Here is a 26,317-nt window from a genome sequence, read left to right as displayed (position 1 = left end):
GGAGCACACCTGTTTATTTATTAAAACACTCACTCCCTGAACTTGTTTCCCGACTCTCAGCGCACATAGTTATAGTATGTAGTTATGGCTAAATCTAGTTGTTTCTGTAGGAAACAATTTTGTTGAAGAGTTTGTGCTCGTTCATCGTCATACGTTTTTGCAATTACTTTTAATTGTTTTGTTTTCAAACACAGTTCCTTGGCAAGCAAAATGTTTACATTTCATGCTTCTGTCATTCGGTTCGCTCCAACTGTCCCTTCATATCAGCCATTTCTAGCACGTGCTTCTGCTGAGCACTGCGGTACTGGACCGATGCCAATCTCTGATGGCGATACATAAGGGCTAAAGTGGAGAGAACCTTTACAATGCCTGCGCCCGATGGTAGATTTTTCATGTTTTTCCGCTAATGACATTATTAGGGTTTGTATCGCTGCTGAGGTCGGTGATCAATAATTGAATGGGTGATGGTTCACTAATTAGCAGGGGACTCGGAACCACCCCTTCTGATAGCTTGCACATTATAAAAAAATGTGGACCTGCAAAAATGATTTGAGTCTATTTAATGACCATCAATACTGGGTCAGTAATGTGGGAGTTCGATGTGAATGAATTTGCAAAAGCACATTTATTTGCTGAATCAATGTTAACGCTAAATCATAGCTGTATAGATTATTTCGTAATTAAACTTTAATTAACCTGAAAGCAATGCTGTAACTAGGTTAACTTCTTGATGCACCCCATCCCGTTAGCGAGATCATTGTCATCAACACCCGCTGAATTGCAGTGCGCCAAATTCAGATAAAATTGCTAAACATATTTAATTTTCACGAAATCACAAGTGCAATATAGCAAAACACAGTTTAGCCTGTTGTTAATCCACCTGTCGTGTCAGCATTTTGAAAATATGCTTTACAGCGAAAGCAATCCAAGCGTTTGTGAGTTTATCGATCATTAGACAAAACATTATGAACACCTAGCATTTTTTTAATTTTACCTTTATTTTACTAGGCAAGTCAGTTAAGAACAAATTCTTATTTTCAATGATGGCCTAAGAACAGTGGGTTAACTGCCTGTTCAGGGGCAGAATGACAGATTTGTACCTTGTCAGCTCGAGGATTTCGAACTTACAACCTTTCGGTTACTAGTCCAACACTCTAACCACTAGGCTCCCCTGCCGCCCCAGCATCAAAGTAGCTTGGTCACAAATCAGAAAAGCAATCAAATTAATCGCTTACCTTTGATGATCTTCGGATATTTTCACTCGCGAGACTCCCAATTTACAAAAATGTTCCTTTTGTTCCATAAAGATTATTTTTATATCCAAAATACCTCCATTTGTTTTGCGCGTTGTGTTCAGAAATCCACAGGCTCGAGCCGTCACGACATCGCAGACGAAAATTCCGAATAGTATCCGTAATGTCCACAGAAACATGTCAAACATTTTTTATAATCAATCCTCAGGTAGTTTTTAAAATATATAATCGATAATATATCAACCGGGACAATCGCTTTTTCAATAGAAGAGGGAGAGACAATGGCTGCCCCACTCTGTTGCTCAAGCAAAACTCATGCGAACACCCAGCTATCCACTGACGCAATGTTATCTTTCTCGCTTTCTTACTACGTAATGCAATGAAAAGTGTCTAGTGGATATGATGGTGTGGTAGACAATGGAAAGGGGTGGGGACAAATAAAGAGGGGGAAAGACAGAATGGGCCCAATACATCATACAGCTGAGAACTATGAAATACTTTGCACATGAACAGCCGCTCATTTGAAAGAATTGCAATGTATATATTTACGTGTGTATGTCTTTGCTGTCTCTCTTGAAAACACTTGATCCGTCTGGGGAGTAATTTGACAGAAAGACTCTGGTTTGCCCACCAGAGATTAAAGTCTTTCGTAGTGTAGCTCTGATATAATGGATACGTCAGACGTACCAATGGTTCTTCGATAGGGAAATGTTCTCCTCTCGTCTTCGGTCGAGTTTCCTAGACTATTTTACATATACAGCTGCAGACTGTGAATGTGTAGTCTTTTAGTTTTCTTAACCATTTCAATGTGTACAGCTGGCGCTGTACGTAGCTGGTCTGGTGGAGTCTAACCATTTGATGTCCAGTTCAACACCGTCCTCCTGCTTGGTCTATAGAGTGGTAGCCATTTCAATGTGGGGACTCCCATCCTTACGTTTTCTTGACTAATGTAAATTTTGTCACGAGTCCTATAGTAATGAATTCGACAGGATTGTTCTTTAAGTACCCACGGACCATTCCAACTGTTTTGGATTTCAGAAATATTGTTTTATTATTCAACCTTTTGATGTTACTGTTCTGGCGGGAGGAATCTCCTTTTAACAAAGGTTTCTTTTCCCTCAATCCTGCCAAACCCAAAAGCAGAGTTACTACATGGTATTTACGACCGGTCATAAAACTGGTGGGGGAGAGAGGGTGGGGGAATCTGACACCTATGATCCTCACCCAAGTCATGGGCAAGTCATGACACCTTGATGACAGCTTTGCACACTCTTTGCATTCTCTCAACCAACTTCATGAGGAATATTTTTCCAAAAGTCTTGAAGGAGTGTCCACATATGCAGAGCACTTGTTGGCTGCTTTTCCTTAACTCTGCGGTCCAACTCATCCCAAACCATCTCAATTGGGGTCGGGTGATTGTGGAAGCCAGGTCACGTGATGCATCACTCCATTACTCTCCTTGGTCAAATAGCCCTTACACAGCCTGGAGTTGTGTTTTGGGTCATTATCCTGTTCAAAATTCTATCTTTTTTGCAGGTGCATGGTAACAGTTGAACAAGATAAAGGAAAACGCACACTGCTCTTGATCATTGATCTTTAATAAGCGTACGTATCGGCCACATGGCCTTCGTCAGAGTCATTGTCCCGTTGAAAACAAATTATAGTCCCACTAAGCACAAACCAGATGGGATGGCGCATCGCTGCAGAATGCTGTGGTAGCCATGCTGGTTAAGTGTGCCTTGAGTACTAAATAAATCAGTGTCACCAGCAAAGCACCATCACACCTGGCCCTCCATGCTACCCCATGGGAACCACACATGAGAAGATCATCCATTCACCTAATCTGCGTCTCACAAAGACACGGCGGTTAGAACCAAAAATTGCAAATTTGGACTCATCAGAAAAAAGGACAGATTTCCCCGATCTTTTGTCCGTTGCTCATGTTTCTTGGCCAAAACAAGTCTTCTTCTTATTGGTGTCCTTTAGTAGTGGTTTCTTTGCAGCAATTTGACCATGAAGGCCTGATTTCATGCAGCAGACTTATTCACTGCAGCAGAGTTAACTCTGGGTCTTCCTTTCTGTGGCAGTTTCATCATAGCTCTTTGATGGTTTTTGTGACTTGCACTTGAAGAAACATTCAAAGTACTTGAAATGTTCCAGATTGACTGATCTTCTTGTCTTAAAGTAATGATGGACTGTTTCTCTTTGCTTATTTGAGCTGTTTTTTCTATGATATGGACTTGGCCTTTTACCAAATACGGCTATCTTCTGTATATCACCCGTACCTTGTCACAACACAAATGATTGGCTCAAACGCATTAAGAAGGAAAGAAATTCCACAAATGAACTTTTAACAAGGCACACCTATTAATTGAAATGCATTCCAGGTGACTACCTCATGAAGCTGGTTGAGAGAATGCCAAGAGGGTGCGAAGCTGTCATCAAGGCAAAGGGTGGCCACTTTGAAGAATCTCAAATATAAATATATTTTGATTTGTTGAACACTTTTTGGTTACTACATGATTCCATATGTTTTATTTCATAGTTTTGATATATTCACTACTATTCTACAATGTAGAAAATAGTAAAAATAAAGAAAACCCTTGAATGAGTAGATGTGTTCAAACTTTTGACTAGTACTGTATGTCCTTGTGGAAAACACTGTAACCTCCCCCGACAGTTTTTTTCACCTGCTATGTTATGTTATTAGAGTGAGAATACAGTGTTTTGAATGAATGGGGCAGGTGTCTAAGTTCAGACTTGTGATGCCACAAACTATAAACAATGTGATGAACTTTTGCCATTTGTAATACATCCTTTTACTAACTATAGTAGTGGGTAACAATATAGTGAAGTATTTGTTTTAGGTTGTCATTTTTGCAATTATGTGGTGCAGATTACCAGATCTCACAATACCTGGAGAGTGTGTTTAACATCCCAGAAACCACATTAGTATGATATAGCAATCTTAGAAGAAGCACTTCAACTCGACTTCAAGAAAGACAAACAGGAACTCTTACTTCTGACGTGGTGGACTGGTCTATTGCTCTAAGTGTTTGGTTTCTGTGGTTTGGCCAGGCGGTAGCAGTACTGACTGCAAGCTATCCTGTGGGTCACATGCCGTACGGCTGGCTGACAGAACTACGTACGGTCTACCCCGCCTTCGACAAGGTAAGACAAGGTTGTTTACATTGACTAGTAAGTAAGGCCATTGAGAGTGGCCAGGTACCTCAACCTAATGACTGTTAAAGATTATATTAACCTTAATGTGGGTAGCACAGAAATGCCTTGGTATTTACTTACACTGTAAAATTGTAAAACTACAAGGCCAGCTTTGTTGTATTCTTTCAATAAAGTAAAAGTGCATCGATACCACATATTTTCAAGTAAATACCACGTAAATAGCAATGGAAACAATATTGTAAAATAAAGTGCTACCTTAATGTTTTTATGTAGGAGATGCTTCTCTGGGATGCAGTGTACAATGAGTTTGGCACAGTATGGGCTGATTGCAGTGGTGCAGATACTTAGACCAGAATTCAATCAAAGGTGCGTTGTCGCCAAGCAAGCTTAATTTGCCATGAATGTGATCTCCGCAAACGTCGGGGAAAATTGGCTTTAAAAAAACGCATTGTCGGTAGTGCACTTAACAGCTTTGCAACGCACTTTTGAATGAATCCCTGCTTCAGTTCAGTGAGTTTATTGTTAGTTTGTGCAAAGGTCAGCAGACAATGCCTAGCTGTCCCATTAACTCAACTGTCACTGTTCTGTATTGCTCCGTTTATACCAGTGTGCCATTACTGAAACTGCAGTAATTACACCACAGAAATATGATATACATAATTCCACTGCACCATGTATTTTGGGGGAGTCTGGATTCATAGCGGACAGCTAGAATTACTGTGGCTCCCGCTGACATTTCATAATATTTATAGGTAAACAAAGGTGTGGTGAGCAGAGACCAACCTGCTCCAGGAAGTTTAAGGGCTGCTTTTAAGAAAGTCACTGTGTGGTTTACTTGTGCTGAGTCATACTAAGGTAGTTGCCTCTTCAGCCATGATTGAGCACAATACATTTTTAGGGGAGAGTACATTTTGTCAAGACATTGTTCTCATAACAATGTCATTGTTGGTTTTGATGTGGTATTACCTGTGTTAACTATAGTTGTGAAGCCTGTTGTTACTAAACCAAAGTCTCACAATGATTCTAAATGTAATTTGTAAATCGATTCTATAGTTTATGTGAAGATTTAGGTCGGGATTCAATCAAATGCTTGTTGTCGACAAGCGCATTGCAATTGACTTGTAAAGGTAATTTAAACATGAGCCGATATCCACAATGTACCATGACTCTGATCTTCGTGAATGTTGAGAAATTGCAACAATGCGCCTTTGATTTAATCCCAGCCTTAGCCTACTGAGTGCATTCACACCTGTCATGTTTGTTTGTTTGTTTGTTTGTTTGTTCTTCTTTGCCCCCAGAACAACCCCAGTAACAAACTGACCAACATCAATACCACAATCTCCAAATCCCACATCAAAAAGTTCACATTTGTCTGCGTTGCACTTTCTATTACGGTACGTTCAACCTTGATCTTTTGTGGATGGAAAATAATGTGTTTATTGCTTTTAGGTCTTTAAAAAGCTTACATTGTTATACCATGAGTGACTTGATGCGGGCCATAATTCTATGATTGCAGATAGTAGGTTTCTTGCATTGTGCTTTCAGCTTTCAGAAATGTGTTTGATGGAGTAGGCTGACGTTGCCCCTTAGACACTGATCTTGGGTCAGTTTTACATTTCCCCAACTAATGGTTAAATGGGCCATATGATTTTAAATTAATGATATATCCCCATTGATTCTTGAAGAATATAACTTATCCATGTCTCATGAGCTGTGTTCAACTGTCTTACCCCATCGGTAACCCAAAATTTGCTTGTTTTGCTCCACACTATACAGTGCATTTGTAAAGTATTCAGACCCCTTGACTTTTCCCACATTTTGTTATGTTACAGCCTTATTCTAAAATGGATTCAATTGGTTTTCCCCCCTCATTAATCTACACACAATACCCCATAATGACAAAGCAAAAACAGGTTATTAGACATTTTTGCTAATGGATAAAATAAAAAAAACTGATATCACATTTACACAAGTATTCATACACTTTACACAAGACTTTATTGAAGCACCTTTGGCAGCGATTACAGCCTTGAGTCTTCTTGGGTATGATACTACAAGCTTGGCACAACTGTATTTGGGGAGTTTGTCCCATTCTTCTTTGCAGATCCTCTCAAGCTCTGTCAGATTGGATAGGGAGCATTGCTGCACAGCTATTTTTAAGTCTCTCCAGAGATGTTGGGGGTTCAAGTCCGGGCTCTGGCTGAGCCACTCAAGGACATTCAGAGACTTGTCCTGAAGCCACTCCTGCGTTGTCTTGGCTATGTGCTTAGGGTCATTGTTCAGTCTGAAGGTGACACTTTGCCCCAGTCTTAGGTCCTAAGTGCTCTGAAGCAGGTTTTCATTAAGGATCTCTCTGCACTTTTCTCCACATTCTCCATTCATTTCTCCAAGAATCTTTAGATGCCTTTTGGCAAACTCCAAGGGCTGCCATGTACCTTTTACTGAGGAGTGGCTTTCGTCTGGCCACTACCATAAAGGCCTGATTGGTAGAGTGCTGCAGAGATGGCTGTCCTTCTGGAAGGTTCTCCCACCTCCACAGCTCTAGGAAGAGTCTTGATGGTTCCAAATTTCTTCCATTTAACAACGATTGAGGCCACTCTGTTCTTTGGGACCTTCAATGCTGCAGAATGTTTTGGTACCCATCCCCAGATCTGTGCCTTGACACAATCCTGTCTCGGAGCTCTACGAACAATTCTTTTGGCCACGTGGTTTGGCTTTTGTTCTGACATGCACTGTCAACTGTGGGAACTTATATAGACAGGTGTGTGCCTTTCCAAATCATGTCCAATCAATTGAATTTACCACAGGTGGACTCGAATCAAGTTGTAGATACATCTCAAGGATGTTCAATGGTAACAGGATGCATCTGAGCTCTATTTCGACTCTCATAGAAAAGGGTCTGAATAGTTATGTAAATAAGGTATTTCTGTTTGTTGTTTTTAATACATTTACAAAAATGTCTAGAACCTTGTTTTCGCTTTGTCAATATGTGACTCGTTTCAGGAATCTAGGCATATATCGCTTAGTAGAACTGCATAAGTGTTGCTCTCCACTTTCTGGAGGGCCGAGTTTTGAAATCAGTGGAATTAGAGTATGATAGCGAAAGGAGATGGAGAAACTTCCTTAATACAGGTGTGCCAAGCTTGTAGCGTCATACCCAAGAACACTCAAGGCTGTAATTGCTGCCAAAGGTGCTTCAACACAGTACTGAGTAAAGGGTCTGAATACTTATGTAATATTTAATTTTGGGGTGGGCCAGGACCAACTTTGGGAAACCCTGAGTTAGTTCATGGCTCCGTGTATGAATTTGAGAGTAGTTACATTTCTTCAGCCCCATCCCTCATGTTTACCAGTAACAGTGGTAGGGAGACCACTTTGAGGGGTAGCTGATCCTAGATCCATACAAAGGGGAAACTTCACCCCAGAGTGAGATTGATTTGCATAGCAACATATCCTGGATGGAGGTGTCATTGTTGTAAGTTAGAAATTGGCAGTGTCTTTTTCAGATTTTTCCTGTATAAAACAATAACACACATAAATACAATATAGACATCAAACTACACATCCATATACACATTAATATACACATCCATATAGACGTGAATATACACGTTAATATACATATCCATATAGACGTAAATATACACATCAAACTACACATCCATATAGACGTAAATATACACGTTAATATACACATCAAACTACACATCCATAATGCCGTAAATTTACACATCAAACTTCAAATCCGTATTGACATAAATATACACATCAAACTGCACATCCATATAGACGGAAATATACATGTTACTATACACATCAAACTACACATCCATATAGATGTTAATATACACATCAAACTACACATCCATATAGACTTGAATATACACATCAAACTACACATCCATATTGACGTAAATATACACATCAAACTGCACATCCATATAGACGTAAATATACATGTTAATATACACATCAAACAACACATCCATATAGACTTGAATATACACATCAAACTGCACATCCATATAGACGTAAATATACATGTTAATATACACATCAAACAACACATCCATATAGACTTGAATATACACATCGAACTACACATCCATAATGACGTAAATATACACATCAAACTACACATCCATATAGACGTAAATATACACCAAACTACACATCCATATAGACGTAAATATACATGTTACTATACACATCAAACTACACATCCATATAGACGTGAATATACACGTTAATATACAAGTTTATATACACATCAAACTACACATCCATATAGATCTTAATATACACATGAAACTACACATCCATATACACATGAATATACACGTGAATATACACATCAAACGACACATCCATATAGACCCAAATATACACTTTCAAATCAAATCAAATTTTATTTGTCACATACACATGGTTAGCAGATGTTAATGCGAGTGTAGCGAAATGCTTGTGCTTCTAGTTCCGACAATGCAGTAATAACCAACGAGTAATCTAGCTAACAATTCCAAAACTACTACCTTATACGCACAAGTACAGTATATACAGTATATACAGTATATACATATGAGATGAGTATGTAAACAAAGTGGCATAGTTTAAAGTGGCTAGTGACACATGTATTACATAAAGATGCAGTAGATGATATAGAGTACAGTATATACATATACATATGAGATAAATAATGTAGGGTATGTAAACATATATTAAGTAGCATTGTTTAAAGTGGCTAGTGATATATTTTACATCAATTTCCATCAATTCCCATTATTAAAGTGGCTGGAGTTGAGTCAGTGTGTTGGCAGCAGCCACTCAATGTTAGTGGTGGCTGTTTAAAACCTCTTAAGCCCACCCGACACGCAGACGTCCCATCTAGCCATCAGCAAATGCAAATGCGCTACGCCAAATGCTAATAGCACTCGTTAAAACTCAAACGTTCATTAAAACACACATGCAGGGTACTGAATTAAAGCTACACTCGTTGTGAATCTAGCCAACAAGTCAGATTATTAAAATGCTTTTCGGCGAAAGCATGAGAAGCTATTATCTGATAGCATGCAACACCCCGAAATACCTGAAGGCGACGTAAACAAAAGAATTAGCGTAGCCGGCGCTACACAAATAGCAGAAATAAAATATAAAACATTCATTACCTTTGACGAGCTTCTTTGTTGGCACTCCTATATGTCCCATAAACATCACCATTGGGTATTTTTTTCGATTAAATCGGTCCATATATACCCAAAATATCCATCTATGGAAACTGTGTGATCCAGAAAAAAACACAGTTTCAAAACGCAACGTCATTTTTTTAAATTAAAAAAGTCGACGATAAACTTTCACAAAACACTTCGCAATACTTTTGTAATCCAACTTTAGGTATTAGTAAACGTTAATAATCTATCAAATTGATCACAGGGCGATGTGTATTCAATAGCTCCACGTCTTCAAATCATGTTCGGAAATCTCTCTTCCAAAACTTCCTGTCGGAGACCGGAAGGAATGGGATATCTCTTTGACCAAGAAACAACGCCAAGGCAATTGACAAGACTGGCGACATCGTGTGGAAGCTGTAGGACTTGCAATCTCAGCCCCATTTAATTTGCTGTCCCATAGACAATACATGCAAGTGGCGCATTGATATTTTTTCCAGTTTTCGGTGATCAGTTTTTCTTGCGCTTTTCGATGAAACACACGCTCTGTTATAGTCACAGCCGTGATTTAACCAGTTTTAGAAACGTCAGAGTGTTTTCTATCCACACATACTAATCATATGCATATACTATATTCCAGGACGCTGAAATGTTGCGCGATTTTTAACAGAATGTTCGAAAAAGTAAGGGGTAGGCTTAACAGGTTTTAACAGTCTGATGGCCTTGAGATAGAAGCTGTTTTTCAGTCTCTCGGTCCCAGCTTTGATGCACCTGTACTGACCTCGCCTTCTGGATGATAGCGGGGTGAACAGGCAGTGGGTCGGGTGGTTGTTGTCCTTGATGATCTTTATGGCCCTCCTGTGACATCGGGTGGTGTAGGTGTCCTGGAGGGCAGGTAGTTTGCCCCCGGTGATGCGTTGTGCAGACCTCACTACCCTCTGGAGAGCCTTACGGTTGTGGGCGGAGCAGTTTCCGTACCAGGCGGTGATACAGCCCGACAGGATGCTCTCTATTGTGCATCTGTAGAAGTTTGTGAGTGCTTTTGGTGACAAGCTGAATTTCTTCAGCCTCGTGAGGTTGAAGAGGCGCTGCTGCGCCTTCTTCACGATGCTGTCTGTGTGGGTGGACCAATTCAGTTTGTCTGTGATGTGTACGCCGAGGAACTTAAAACTTACTACCCTCTCCACTACTGTTCCATCGATGTGGATAGGGGGGGGTTCCCTCTGCTGTTTCCTGAAGTCCACAATCATCTCCTTAGTTTTGTTGACATTGAGTGTGAGGTTATTTTCCTGACACCACACTCCGAGGGCCCTCACCTCCTCCCTGTAGGCCGTCCATATACACGTGAATATACACATCAAACGACACATCCATATAGACCCAAATATACACTTTAATATACACATCCATATAGACGTAAATATACACATCAAACTACACATCCATATAGATGTGAATATGCACGTACATATACACAAACTACACATCCATATAGACGTAAATATACACGTTAATATACACATCCATAGAGATGTAAATATACATGTTAATATACACAACCATACACAAAAAGCAAAACACAATCATGAGGTTATAAGCAGGATGAATTCACAGCCAGATGTGCTGTCTGTACTGAACAGGTCACACCATGAGATTGAAACCTTCATGAAGCCTTTATAAATCCGGCATACTGTAGATGCCTCACAATCTTTTATAAAGGTTTCATAAAGCCTCAATAAAGTATACTTAGTTTACCAAACAAAGCTCATTGGGTGACCAACGCTTCAGTAGTCAAATCTGCATCATTCACTCAACCATCAGGGGCTGGAGAATGTGCTGTTGTTTAGCCTCTTCAAATATATTTTTCCATAGGAGTAACGTACAGAACCTCAACACGAAAAACTGTGTTTTCCATCAGCAAGGTTAACCACTGAGTTAGCATGGTTTTATTATTTATGTCGACAGTTTTCTGTGAAGATGAGTGGGTAATAAAATTACATAAACTGCTTACAAGGTGACACAACAAACCTTAGGAGATACTTATTTTCTTGTTTAATATTCAATGTACCTTCATTCTGTCCAGGGAAGCATTTATCAGAATATAGTCAAACATGCCTTTATACTTGAAATAGAATCCTTACTAGTATCTTCACTTTCCTACTATGATTGTTTATCAAAAGTGCTTGAGCATTGGAAGTGTCACGTTTGTTGTAAGAGATGGACCAAGGCGCAGCGTGTGTTGAGTTCCACATATTTATTTAAAGTGAAACTTCTTCAACAAAACAAATAACAAGCAACAAAATGTGACTACGTGGTGCAACAAGCACAAAACCAAACAATATCCCACAAACACAGGTGGGAAAAATGGCTATCAACGATCATCAGCTGCCTCCAATTGGGAACCATACAAAACACCAACTTCGAAATATTGAACTAGAACACCCCCTAGAACAAGAGCTCTCTATGGTCAGGGCGTGACAGTACCCTCCCACCCAAAGGTGCGGACTCCGGCCGCAAAACCTGAAACCAAATGGGGAGGGTAGGGAGGGTGACTAGTGTCGGTGGCGGCTCCCGGTGCGGGTCGCCGCCCCCGGCACTGGGCTGTACGCCTTGCATGGACTGGGTATCGGCGCAGAGGAAGGCTCCGGCCTTAGAGCTGGACTGGACGCTGTGCCTGCACTGGGCACCGTTGCAGAGGAAGGCTCCTGCCATGGAGCGGGACTGGACGCCATGCCTGGACTCTCTGGACCGTTGACCATCACTGGAAGTTCCGGACCGTGGACCGTCGCTGGAAGCTCCGGACCGTGGACCGTCGCTGGAAGCTCCGGACCGTGGACCGTCGCTGGAAGCTCCGGACCGTGGACCGTCGCTGGACGCTCCGGGCCGTTGACCGTCGCTGGACGCTCCGGGCCGTTGACCGTCACTGGACGCCCCGGGACGTTGACCGTCGCTGGAAGCTCTGGACCGTCGCTGGAGGTTCCGGGCTGTAGAGGCGCACTGGAGGCCTAGTGCGTGGAGCCGGCACAGGACGTACCGGGCTGAAGAGGCACACTGGAGGCCTGATGCGTGGATCCAGCACAGGTGTCACCAGATGGGTGACACGCACTTCCGGAAGGATGCGGGGAGCTGGCACAGGACGTACCAGACTGTGGAGGCTAGATGCGTGGAGTAGGCACAGACTTTACCAGACTGCTGACAGGGTCTTCAGGTCGAATGTTGAGCAGAACACATTTGACCAACATCTCTCTCTCATCTCTCTCTCATCTCTCCCAACTTCTCTATCGCCTCCCTGACGGTCTCTGGCTCTTCAGGGTGAGTACGGGGAGCTGGCACAGATGGCACCAGACTGATGACCTGCTCTTCCACTCTCCGCTGCTCCGCCGACCACCCCTCGTAACCCTCCCAATAAAAAATCTTGGCGTTTCTGTGGCCACGGTTCCCGGCATTGTTGCTGTCCTTCCTGAGTCCTCTGCGACTCCCGCCAAGGAAGGTTCTCGCATCCACTCATTACTTTCTCCCATGTCCAAAACTCCTTTACCTCGTGAGCACGCTGCTTGGTCCTCTTTTGGTGGGAAATTCTGTCACATTTGTTGAAAGAGACAGACCAAGGTGCAACATGTGTTGAGTTCCACATATTTATTTAAAGTGAAACTTCTTCACAAAACAAACAACAAAACGTGACTACGTGGTGCAACAAGCACAAAACCAACTTAGAAATATTGAACTAGAACACCCCTTAGTCATTCCCTGACCTACTACACCATAGAGAAACAAGAGCTCTCTATGGTCAGGGCGTGACAGGAGGCAATATAGTTCCCATTCCATCTGCAAGTGATTCATCTTTACATTAGGGTTAGTTTGTGTGAAAGTCGATTCAGAGTTGAGATTAATAAGCCCCTTACACACAACACATTTGGCACAACGGTTGTGATACAATAAAATAATTACACAACCATTGTTGTTTTTATTTAACCTTTATTTAACCAGGTAGGATAGTTGAGAACAAGTTATCATTTGCAACTGCGACCTGGCCAGGATAAAGCATAACAATTCGACACATACAACAACACAGAGTTACACATGGAATAAACAAAACATAGTCAATAATACAGTAGAACAAAAAGTCTATATACAGTGAGTGCAAATGAGGTAAGATAAGGGAGTTAAGGCAATAAATAGGCCATGGTGGCGAAGTAATTACAATATAGCAATTAAACACTGGAATGGTAGATGTGCAGAAGATGAATATGCAAGTAGAGATACTGGGGTGCAAAGGAGCATGTCGGCGAAGTAATTACAATATATCAATTAAACACTGGAATGGTAGATGTTCAGAAGATGAATGTGCAAGTAGAGATACTGGGGTGCAAAGGAGCAAGATGGATAAATAAATAAATAGTGTATGGGGATGAGGTAGGTAAATAGATGGGCTATGTACAGGTGCAGTGATCTGTGAGCTGCTCTGACAGCTGGTGCTTGTCACTACCTGACCTTAGTTCCTTTTGTATGTTTCTGCTTTAGTTTGGTCAGGGCGTGAGTTGGGGTGGGTATTCAATGTTTTTGTTCTATGTTGTGTATTTCTGCTTTTGGCCTGGTATGGTTCCCAATCAGAGGCAGCTGTCAATCGTTGTCTCTGACTGAGAACCATACTTAGGTAGCCTGTTTTCCCACTCTTGTTTGTGGGTGGTTAATTTCTGTTTAGTGTCTGTTCACCTGGCAGAACTGTTTTGTTTTCTCTCGTTCTTATTTTGTGTCGTGTTCAGTTTGTTCAATTAAAATATGACAAACACTTACCACGCTGTGCATTGGTCCGATCCTTCCTACTCCTCCTCAAAAGAGGAGGACGAAAACTGTTAGTGCTTAAAGCTAGTGAGGGAGATATGAGTCTCCAGCTTCAGATATTTTTGTAGAGATTTTTGTAGTTCGTTCCAGTCATTGGCCGCAGAGACCTGGAATGAAAGACGACCAAAGGAGGAATTGGCTTTGGGGGTGACCAGGGAGATATACCTGCGGAAGCGCGTGCTACGAGTGGGTGCTTCTATGGTGACCAGTGAGCTGAGATAAGGCGGGGCTTTACCTAGCAGAGACTTGTAGATAACCTGTAGCCAGTGGGTTTGGCGACGCGTATAAAGTGAGGGCCAACCAACGAGAGTGTACAGGTCGCAATGGTGGGTAGTGTATGTGGCTTTGGTGACAAAACGGATGGCACTGTGATAGACTGCATCCAGTTTGTTGAGTAGAGTGTTGGAGGCTATTTTATAGATGACATCACAGAAGTCGAGGATCGGTAGGATGGTCAGTTTTACGAGGGTATGTTTGGCATCATGAGTGACGGATGCTTTGTTGCGATATAGGAAGCCAATTCTAGATGTAATTTTGGATTGGAGATGCTTACTGTGAGTCAGGAAGGAGAGTTTACAGTCTACCCAGACACCCAGGTATTTGTAGTTGTCCATGTATTCTAAGTCAGAGCCATCCAGAGTAGTGATGCTGGACAGGCGAGCAGTTGCGGGCAGTGATCGGTTGAATAGCATGCATTTAGTTTTCCCTGCGTTTAAGAGCAGTTGGAGGCCACAGAAGGAGAGTTGTATGGCATTGAAGCTCGTCTGGAGGATAGTTAACACAGTGTCCAAAGAGGGGCCAGAAGTATACAGAATGGTGTCGTCTGCGTAGAGGTGTACCAGAGAATCACCAGCAGCAAGAGCAACATCATTGATGTATACAGAGAAGAGAGTCGGCCCGAGGATTGAACCCTGTGGCACCCCCATAGAGACAGCCAGAGGTCCGGACAACAGGCCCACCGATTTGACACACTGAACTCTATCAGAGAAGTAGTTGGTAAACCAGGCGAGGCAATCATTTGAGAAACCAAGGCTGTCGAGTCTGCCAATAAGAATGTGGTGATTGACAGAGTCGAAAGCCTTGGCCAGGTCGATGAATACGGCTGCACAGTGATGTCTCTTATCGATGGCGGTTATAATGTCGTTTAGGACCTTGAGCGTGCACCCATGACCAGCTCTGAAACCAGATTGCATAGCGGAGAAGGTACGGTGGGATTCGAAATGGTAGGTAAATCTGTTTGTTAACTTGGCTTTCAAAGACCTTAGAAAGACAGGGTAGAATAGATATAGGTCTGTAGCAGTTTGGGTCTAGAGTGTCACCCCTGTCTTTCACGATAGCAGAATGGGCCTTCAGCAGGTGTCGCACCTGAGGGGCCTGTTGGAATCCTCGGGCAGATTATGTCGGTATTCCAGTCGTACGGGCAGTAGAAGGGGTCCGGATATTGTAGCCCAGGAGTGAGCCGGGAGATGGTTCTAGCATGGGCTAGCCCCAGGCTAGTTGGTGCTAGCTCCGGGACGGAAACGTTAGCCAGGAGTAGTCAACCCTGGTCGTGGAAGCACCTCAAACCTTTTGTGTAAATATTTTATGCAGACAAACTCAGTTGTAGCACAAAACATATCTGTGGAATCACAACCATTGTGTCAAATGTGTTGTGCGTCAGTTGTACAACCTAAGTGGGTAAATAGAGCGGCTGGATATCTCTCACACATCCAGTTTTCACCATTACTAATGCGCTTTGGTTGGAATATGACATATAGTGACAGTAGTCTATACCTTTTCTAGTACAGCAGAGTGGCTTTACCCTGCGAGGGGTGGAGTTGGGGCAGGCTTGTGTTCTAGAAAAGCAATAACACACCTGATTCATGAAGCCTTGATTGAAGACTACGATTAGATTATTATTTGAATCTGGTGTGTTCCTGCTTGTCTGGAGCAAAAGCCTGCACCTACCCCAGCCCTTGCAGGGTAAACTTGCTCATTCCTTCATTATGGCAGACAGCAGGTGATGAGTTTCGCAATTTGAGTTGATAAGGAGGGAAGATAAGCTATATTTGATATTTCCAAAACATTAATTCTCATTGTGATGATCAATTTAACACATGGAGTATAGACTAGTGTTCATCTGACATTCCCATATGACAGACCCAAGGGAAGGTTAGTTGGAGAAAAGCTGAGAGCGTTGGGATCGTTTTGTGTCAAGGATGCATGATGAGCCCTCCTGTGGTATCCTCAGCTTTGTATTTGTGGTGCATACTTTCCCTGTGGAGGCCCTTCTTAATAATTCAACTTTCATAAGAGGTCATATGATATGGCTTACTGACTAGAGGAAAATTAGGATAACTTTTTAAAAATGTATTTCTTATTTAACTAGGCAAGTCAGTTCATTCTTGACGCACCCATCCCATTAGCAGGATAATTTTCATCACCACCTGCTGAATTGCAGTGTGCCAAATTTAAATTAAATTACTAAACATATTTAATTTTCATGAAATCACAAGTGCAATATAGCAAAACAACAGCTTAGTTTGTTGTTAATCCACCTGGCGTGTCAGATTTCAATAAAGCTTTTCAGCGAAAACATACCAAGTGTTTACGTAAGGACATCTCTCTCAGTAGACAAAATATTACAAACTCTAGCAGCTAGCAAGTAGATTGGTCACGAAAGTCAGAAAAGCAATAGATTAAATCGCTTACCTTTGATCTTCAGATGTTTGCACTCATGAGACTCCCAGTTACACAATAAATGTTCCTTTTGTTCCATAAAGATTATTTTATATTCAAAATACCTCCATTTGTTTGGCGCATTATGTTCAGAAATCCACAGGCTCGAGCGGTCACGACGTCGCAGACCAAAATTCCAAATAGTATCCGTAATGTCCACAGAAACATGTCAAACATTTTTTATAATCAATCCTCAGGTTGTTTTTAAAAGATATAATCGATAATATATCAACTGGGACTGTCGCTTCAATAGGAGAGGGAGAGACAATGGCTGCCCCACTCTGTTGTGCAAGCAAAACTCTGCCAACACCCAGCTATCCACTGACGCAATGTTATCTTTCTCGCTCATTTTTCAAAACAAAAGCCTGAAACTATGTCTAAAGACTGACACCTTGAGGAAGCCATAGGAAAACGAATCTGGTTGATATCCCTTTAAATGGAGTGAAGGCAGGCTATGGAACATGGAGCTTTCAAAATAGAAGCCACTTCCTGGTTTGATTTTCCTCAGGTTATATCAGTTCTGTTATACTCACAGACAATCGTTTGACAGTTTTGGAATCTTTAGAGTGTTTTCTATCCTAATCTGATTATTATATGCATATTCTCGTTTCTGGGCCTGAGAAATAGGCAGTTTCAAATGGGTACGTTTTTTTTAGCCAAAAACAAAAATCCTGCCCCCTACACTCAAGAAGTTTGTTAAGATCACATTTTTATGTACTATGACGGCCTACCAGAAGGCATAAGGCCTGCGGGGATGGGTGCTGGGATTAAAAATAAAATACAGATATAGGGCAAAACACACATCACGACAAGAGAGACAACACTACATAAAGAGAGACAACAACATGGCATGGCAGAAACACATGAAAACGCAGCATGGTAGCAACACAACATGGTAGCAGCAGAACATGGCAGCAGAACATTATGGTAGCAGCACAAAACATGGTACAAACATTATTGTACACAGAATGAAGAGATGAAGAGAAGTGTTTTTTCCAGCTTGTTCTAGCCGCTAGCTGCAGCGAACTGAAAAGAGGAGCGACCCAGGGATGTGTGTGCTTTGGGGACCTTTAACAGAATGTGACTGGCAGAACGGGTGTTGTATGTGGAAGATGAGGGCTGCAGAAGATATCTCAGATAGGGGAGAGTGAGGCCTAAGAGGGTTTTATAAATAAGCATTAATCTTGCGACGTGTATACAGATATGACCAGTTTACAGAGTAGTATAGAGTGCAGCAATGTGTCCTATAAGGAGCATTGGTGGCAAATCTGATGGCCGAATGGTAAAGAACATCTAGCTGCTCAAGAGCACCCTTAACTGCCTATCTATAAATAACATCTCCGTAATCTAGCATGGGTAGGATGATCATCTGAATCAGGATTAGTTTGGCAGCTGTGGTGAAAGAGGAGCGATTTACGATAGTCTAGATTGAACCTTAGCCTGCAGCTTTGATATGTGCTGAGAGAAGGACAGTGTGCCGTCTTGCTAACTTTTTCAGGAGGCAGATTCCTTGTAGAAAATCCCAGCTAGCTAGCTAACGTAGCTAGCAAGTCTCTGGCCGTCTCTTCCAAGTGGAAAAGGATGTTGTTAGCTAGCTATATCTTTTCATTGTCGGCGAATGGTCCTTTACGACGTCCAAACAAAGTTTGTCCTGTGGCTGTTGTATTTTGGAGATTCTGAGGAGGACATCTTCTCTGCACAGATGGAGGGGGCTTCAAAGGCCTCTGCATTTGGTTGGGGTGGCTGTGATACACTCCTGCCATTGTTAGGCTCAAAAGTTTTCACACCTCTCACTTCAGTCGGATTCTTTCCTAGCAGCTTGATAGCTTAGTAGCCTTATTTATTAAGCTTTATATAACAAAATTACAGAGAGAATTATTGTCTTTTACTTTTTGGCTTCAGAAAGTAGGTTCAGACTGAGCATTACTCACACCTTTTTGTGTTGGATGGTATTTCCGGGTTCCGCTGTGTTTCTTCAGCAGGTACTGCTATAGAACTGCTATTTGTCATCCAGTGGTTTTAGCATTACATCTCTGTTGTTTGTGATATCGTCATCAATGTTGGTTTCATGAATATTATTGTTTAAAGTAAAAAAAGAAACAAAAGGATCTCATCTAGTTCCCCAAAGCCCCCTACTTTCAGGCCTCTTGTTTTAAGGAGAGCCTCGACAAGTCTCGACTCGTGTCTGTGACCCACACGGGTAGAGAACATTTTTGCAGTTCCAATGTTGTGTATTTTCCAGCCCAGGTCAGTGCTGTCTACACTCTTAGAATTAGTGGTGACTTGCCTCCCGGTGGCGCAGCGGTCTAAGGCACTGTGTCACTACAGTTCCGAGTTCGATACCGGGCTGTGCCGCAGCCGGGCACGACTGGGAGACCCATGAGGTGGCATACAATTGGCCCAGCCCAGCGTCATTCAGGTTAGGGTTTGTCCTTGTCCCGTTGCACTCTAGCGACTCCTGTGGCGGGCTGGGCGCATGCACGCTGACACGGTCGCCAGGTGTATGGTGTTTCCTCCGACACGTTGGTGCGGTTGGCTTCCGGATTAAGCGAGCAGTGTGTCAAGAAGCAGTGAGGCTTGGCAGGATCGTGTTTCTGAGGACGCACTGTTAGAATTATAAATAAATATATATTATATATTAGAATATGTAATATGCATAAACATTCAAGGAACATTTTCATTTGCAGTGTACAAACTGACATTTACACACACTAGCAGGTGACCAAAAATAACTATCTGAACGCCACAACTCCAATAAACCACACCTTCAATCTGATAGGCTGCCACGTCTACAATATATTATTAGAAACGTTCAAAATTGAACCCCTACCATCACAAAAAGGTTCCGGTTCAAACCCAAACCCTTAATGAACCTATTTTCTACACAATTGGCTGGAAAGACTCAATTCTTCAGGAAGCTTAGTTTCCCATCACTAATTAAAATGTGTCTGTTATCTATCCACTGTGTCTGCATTGTGACCAGATTTCCTGGTCCCTTCCTTTATGCAAATTATTTCACAGCTTTTCTTTCAAAATAATATGATTATTTTTAAATTGCAAGACACATATTGATGAAATCAGACAATGGTTCCACCTGTCAATGATTTTACAGGGTGGAGTAATGCTGATTTAAATGGTTTCTCTGTCCAGACCTGTCTACACTTGTAAGGTGTCCAGACACAATGTGTGTCTAACTACCTTCGGAGCTGGGCAGGATGAGATGATCACAATGTGTCTTTTGATTGTTGCCACCTGTCTAAAAATGTGTTCACAATCAGAATGTGGACATGATCATGACAAAGGAAGCAAGTTAGAACCAAGTATAATGAGTGCTTTTGTAAACAAAGTGTGGTCAGAGTGATGAACTGCTGACTCCATATTAGGCTTTGCCCCATTTAGGCGTTGTGGTCTAAGTAATGGAGGGCTGTCTTTCCAGATCAGTTTGTACAATCGTCATTCTCTGTGGTCAAGGTAATGACAAAGTGCCTCAAACAAACCTTTGCCCTAGATAAGGTATGTGCATGATGCTAGTATTCAAACCCCTTCCCCTTTTCCACATTTTGTTATTCTAAAATTGATTAAATAACTTTTTCCCTCCTCAATCTACACACAATACCCCATAATGACAAAGCGAAAACATTTTTTTTTAAATGTATTAAAAAATAAAAACAGAAATACATTACTTACATAAGTATTCAGGCCCTTTTCTATGACACTCGAAATTGAGCTCAGGTGCATCCTGTTTCCATTGATCATCCTTGAATTGTTTCTACAACTTGATTGGAGTCCACCTGTGGTAAATTCAATTGATTGGACATTATTTAGAAAGGCCCCACAGTTGACAGTGCATGTTAGAGCACAATCTGGGGAAGGGTACCAAAACATTTCAGTTGTTTAGTCTTTAATACATTTGCAAACATATCTAAAAACCTGTTTTTACTTTGTCATTATGGGGCATTTTGTGTAGATTGATGAGGGGGAAAAAACAATTGAATCAATTTTAGAATAAGGTTGTACATAGCAAAATGTGGAAAAAGTCAAGGGGTCTGAATACTTTCCAAATGCACTGTACAAATGTAACACAGTCCATTCATGTGTCACTAGCGAGCCCTCCTCAAATCCTAACCTTACCTTCACAACGAAACCATGGAACTGACCATTGATCAGGCCAGAGTAATTTAACCCTAATCCTAACCCCCTGTGGCTTCAGACAGTGTTAACTCTGTGTTTGGTTTTGACTGTCCAGCTATGCTTTTTGGTGTTCTGGACGCCTCACATCTCGGAGAGGATCCTAGTAGACATCATTGGTGTGGACCATGCCTTCGCAGAGCTCTGTGTCCCTCCACTGCTAATCTTCTCCTTCTTCCCTGTTCCAGGTAAGATCCAAGTAGGGAATCAGTGGAAGTGGAATGTTTGAATTTGTCAACAGGAATGAAATTTTAGTTGTTGTCCACCCTAACATTAAAGGTAGACTCATCCTATACAGGAGGGAAACTTCCTGCTTACCGATGTTTAAAACAACTCATTTATACATGAAAAAAAGCATGTATTTATTTTACCATGACAGTGACCATCCGGGCTCACCTGACAGGCTGGCTCATGACTTTGAAGAAGACCTTCGTCCTTGCTCCCAGCTCTGTCCTGCGCATCATCGTACTGATCACCAGTCTCATTGTACTCCCTTACATGGGGTAAGTGAAGTGCACACTTCTGCTTTCACGGGTCTCACAAGTGTTCACTTCACTACTTGCCAATCTCTTGAGCATGGAGCTAGTTTATTTATTTTATTTATTTATTTTACCTTTTATTTAACCAGGTAGGCAAGTTGAGAACAAGTTCTCATTTACAATTGCTAGTAACTGGCTATAAGTGAACACTAGGCCCAAGCATGGGAAAAAGATAAAAAAATAATCAGAGGTGAAGTGGCCAATTTTGAGCCTAGTGAATGATTGTTGAACACTTGTTCTGAGAGATTGAGTGCACACTCACAGCATTGAGGTTTTCACATCATTCTAGTGTCATTAGAATGATGTGAAAATTTAAAAAATTATATGCATGCATGACTGTAAGTCGGTTTGGATAAAAGTATCTGCTGAATGACATTTGTGGCCTAATATATTGGCACCCTTGCGCTTTTCCGAAATAATTCACCAAATTTAAATAACTTTTAGTCTCCACACCTTGTTATTGGATTTTCAACATTGCAGAACCAATTTTATTTTACAGCTTCCCCGCCTTGATTCCTCACCTTAATAACCATTAGTGGGGAAAATTCTAAACTGACCCAAGATCAGTGTTCAGGGGCGACTTCAACCTACACCAATCCGAGGCACCATTGCAATCATTGGCGCCACCTCCTGGACGTGAAGTGTTTTTGTGCAGACACGTAGGAAGGTTGTGGAGAAATGTATCGTACATCCGTGTGTGAACTAAGCGCTAGTCTATAAAGTCACCAATCTACTTTTTGTCACGCTTCAGTTGCTCTTCAGTGGACCTCATAACTTAGTGAACCAGTGGTACTATGTCCCAAATGGCACAGTAATCCTTACATAGAGCACTACTTTTGACCAAGGCCCATAGAGCTCTAGTCAAAACTAGTGCACTATATAGGAAATATGGTGCCATTTGGGACAAAGTGTGGATCAGTACAAAATAACTGCTGCATTGAAAGTGACCATAAGTTAGTTAACTATTTTGTGGAAAAAATACAGTATAACTTTGCTTACATGAGGTTATCTTACGGTCTTTACTGGGATGCGTCATTCAAGTATTTAGTTTATTTTCAGTAATACATATAGTAATACACAAGAAGTGCGAATGCTGGCTAACTGAAGGTGTATGAAAAGATTTTTACTTTTACTTCACTACATTCCTTATGAAAATATTGTAGTTTTTGCTCCGTACATTTTCCTTGACACCCAAAAGTACATGTTACATTTTGAATGCTTAGCAGGACGGGAAAATAGTCAAATTCACGCACTTATCAACTGAACATCCCCGGTCATCCCTACTGCCTCTGACCTGTCGAGTCACTAAACACATGATTAGTTTGTCAATTATATCTGAATGTTGGAGTCTACCCCTGGCTTTACGTACATTTAAAAAAATATATTTAAAAAATGGTGCCGGCTTGTTTTCTTAATATAAGACATTTTGAAATGATTTTTACTTTTGATACTTAAGTATATTTTAGAAATTACATTTACTTTTGATACTTAAGTACATTTTAAAACAAATACTTTAAGCATTTTACTCAAGTAGAATTTTACTGGGTGACTTTTATTTTTACTTGAGTCATTTTCTATTAAGGTATCTTTACTTTTACTCAAGTATGACAGTTGGGTACTTTTTCCACCACTGCGTAGAAGATGCACCAAGTTAACAGTATTAGTGGGTCAATTTCCACAGCAACCAGGAGTGTTTAAGCATGAGGCTAAACTTCTCCTCTGTTTTGGTCCCGTTGCTACCATGTTGTAGCAGCATGAAGCTGCGCGCGTACATGTCCTTGGCTTACATTGTAAGATTTGTATTTCAGGGTGCATGGAGCCAGTCTGGGAGTTGGGTCTCTCCTTGCCGGATTCCTTGGAGAGTCGATAATGGTGGCAGTAGCTGCCTGCTATGTCTATGGAAAACAGGTAAGGTGCACAGCATAAACCACATGGCAATCTGGGGCCTAATTTATAACACATTCGTAAGCACATATTTGATAGTAAATTATGTGTTCAACAATATCCATAGCAACAATTTGATTTATAAAAATATGCCATTTATATAGATTGTGCATGAAAATGTGGGATTTATAAATGAAACATGCTTATTTGTGACTAACACTTTATGGGTGTTTACAATACTTAAACCACATTTTCACATATTTTAAGAAAAGATCGTATGCAGAAATCTACTATAAAAATGTAAGAACTTTTTAGAAATGAGCCCCTGATCCGCTAATGTTGCACCATGAATGAATCTGGATCAGGGGCTCATTTCTAAAATGTTCTTACATTTTTATAGTAGATTTCTGCATTAACTTACCAGCAAATGGATACTTTTGCGATTCACTTGCAGTAAACCGTGGGAACCCAACCTGATTCAGGACTCCACATAGACCTTAAATGCAGATGTTTCATAATGATATTTGTGTATTAGTCATCAAACCTGGAAAAGACAATGGCATGGGAAATATTACTATTATTTAACAGAGCACAAATATGTTATACTGTATGTGGCTTGATCGCTATAAGACAAGTTATTGCTACAATTATCCAGTTGTAAACTCTCCTAAGAGAACCAAGTAAGAAAGAAAGTAATCATTATCAGTTGTCACATAAAATAAAAGTGAAATAAAACATTTTGTTCTAAGTGTTTATAACTCAGAGGTGATAAAACACGTTTTTCCTCCATGTAGAAAAAAAAGAAAGACACAGAAGTTGAAGAGGTGGGGGAAGGGGAAGAAGACTCAGCACCAATGAATGATGTGCGGCCCCGGCGACGAATGGACGATATCGTGGAGGAAGATGAGTGAGCCAAGGATGCTGAAGGACTCTTGAAGGACATGCTGGGGGATAGTACAAGGGAGTTCCCTTGTTTTACTGGGGCAGTTTTTCAATCATTTTTGGCAGCCTGTTGATACCCCCCCTTTATCCTTACACAGTTTGAGGTTTGGAGAGTATCTAAACAACACTCCTTTATGTTTCATCTGATTGCTACCAAGCCAGCGAAGCATGGTAAAGATGCTAACTTGTACCAAAGCAAATGTTGCTCATTTAACTCCATATGTTCGCCAAACTTTTCTGTGCTGCCGTCCTCTACTATTATGAGGAAACACACAATTTTACTGTACTGTACAACTTCAACCGCTTGGAAAACATATATTTTGTTTTACTTTGAATGTACAAGATAAATCATGTAGAATAAGTAATGATGCTGAGGTAGGTCTTTGTGTTGTGACCTTTTAACTTTATTTATTTTGGCTGTACACCAGTTGGGGAACAATTTATGGTTCCCAATAATAAACAATAAAATAACAAATATGATATATTAACCACAGATTTCTATCAAAGTTGAGAATGAAAAAGGGAGTTTTAAATAGTTTCCTGGTGTGCGAGTGATGGTTTGGTGCCATTATAAAACATTTATATTATAATGTTGTTGATATACAGAAATTGACGATGTTTTCTTACAAGTGAAGTTAACTGAAATGGCGGGTTGGGGGGAGGGGGGGTTGACTGGACAACAGTTGTTTCTTGTTTTTATATCATGTCTGTTGTAGTATTCTGTTTAATTTCGATCTCAGGATGTAACTCCATGATACATACCGTGTGGTGGTGTCGTTGTTGATCTCCCCCCACACCCATTCTGTATTATGAACTCTCCATTGCCGATGATGCACAAGTATTTAAAAGTGTCTGAAGCTTCTGTACGTTTTCTATAGATTGTAGTGAATAGCGAAGTCTTACCAACTCATGAGGCCTTTTGTATTTAAAATATGACCGCTAAAGGCCTGTCCAGTGTAACAAGAGCAAATATGACTTCTCTTATTATTGTCTATCGAAGGAACAGTTCTATTCTACAATGATTAAAGGGTGATTCCGTCGTTTAATTTCCCTCTGAGTGTTTTTACTGTAGGCTAGTATTTTGTCCCCTTACATTCAGTGGCTGCTAAACATTTTTAGCTAGGCATTCAAAAGTTTGTTTCTACCCAAGGGCATCCACACTTTTGTGACTGAATTGCCGTAGCATGGATAAGAGTGGTCAGGGATCCCACTGTAGTTGGTTTTGGATCTGTACCTCATTTAGATAGGAAGCTATTGCAAACAAGTCTTATAAGTAATCTATATTATAATACCGTAAAACATAAACTCAGGGATTTCCTAGAAATTTTGAAAAGATTTTCTTAATTTTGGGCTCAGAAGAGGCACATAGACCAGAACCATAGGCTACTAGATTCCACTGTTTGGTATTTTGGTTTATTTTACCTGATTTTTGTGTGGTCGGTAACTGGAGATAGATTCTCTGAGGTGTCAGGAGACACTAGAGTCACTCTCCAACACAGGAGGTTGGTGGCACCTTAATTGGGGAAGACGGGCTTATGGTAATAGCTGGAACAGAAAAATGGAATGGTATCCAACTAATTGGATGCCATCCCATTCACTTCAT

The 26,317-nt window shown here is 41.1% G+C and overlaps 1 protein-coding gene across 2 annotated transcripts in view; it reads left to right on the top strand.

The window, feature by feature from the left end:
• Positions 1-25,760, top strand: part of ankhb (ANKH inorganic pyrophosphate transport regulator b) — a 107,042-nt gene extending 81,282 nt beyond the window's left edge. For both annotated transcript variants that reach the window (XM_024419911.2, XM_024419912.2), the window contains 6 exons: positions 4,332-4,424; positions 5,735-5,830; positions 21,408-21,537; positions 21,729-21,852; positions 23,697-23,796; positions 24,567-25,760. In XM_024419911.2, the coding sequence (XP_024275679.1) occupies positions 4,332-4,424; positions 5,735-5,830; positions 21,408-21,537; positions 21,729-21,852; positions 23,697-23,796; positions 24,567-24,683 (660 nt within the window). In that variant the 3' untranslated portion in view covers positions 24,684-25,760. The remainder of the gene's footprint in view (positions 1-4,331; positions 4,425-5,734; positions 5,831-21,407; positions 21,538-21,728; positions 21,853-23,696; positions 23,797-24,566) is intronic.
• Positions 25,761-26,317: the final 557 nt, after the last annotated feature.

Source organism: Oncorhynchus tshawytscha, linkage group LG10 (assembly GCF_018296145.1).
Source record: "Oncorhynchus tshawytscha isolate Ot180627B linkage group LG10, Otsh_v2.0, whole genome shotgun sequence".
Classification (NCBI taxonomy): Eukaryota; Metazoa; Chordata; class Actinopteri; order Salmoniformes; family Salmonidae; genus Oncorhynchus; species Oncorhynchus tshawytscha.
This window is presented reverse-complemented; position numbering and strand designations above follow the sequence as displayed.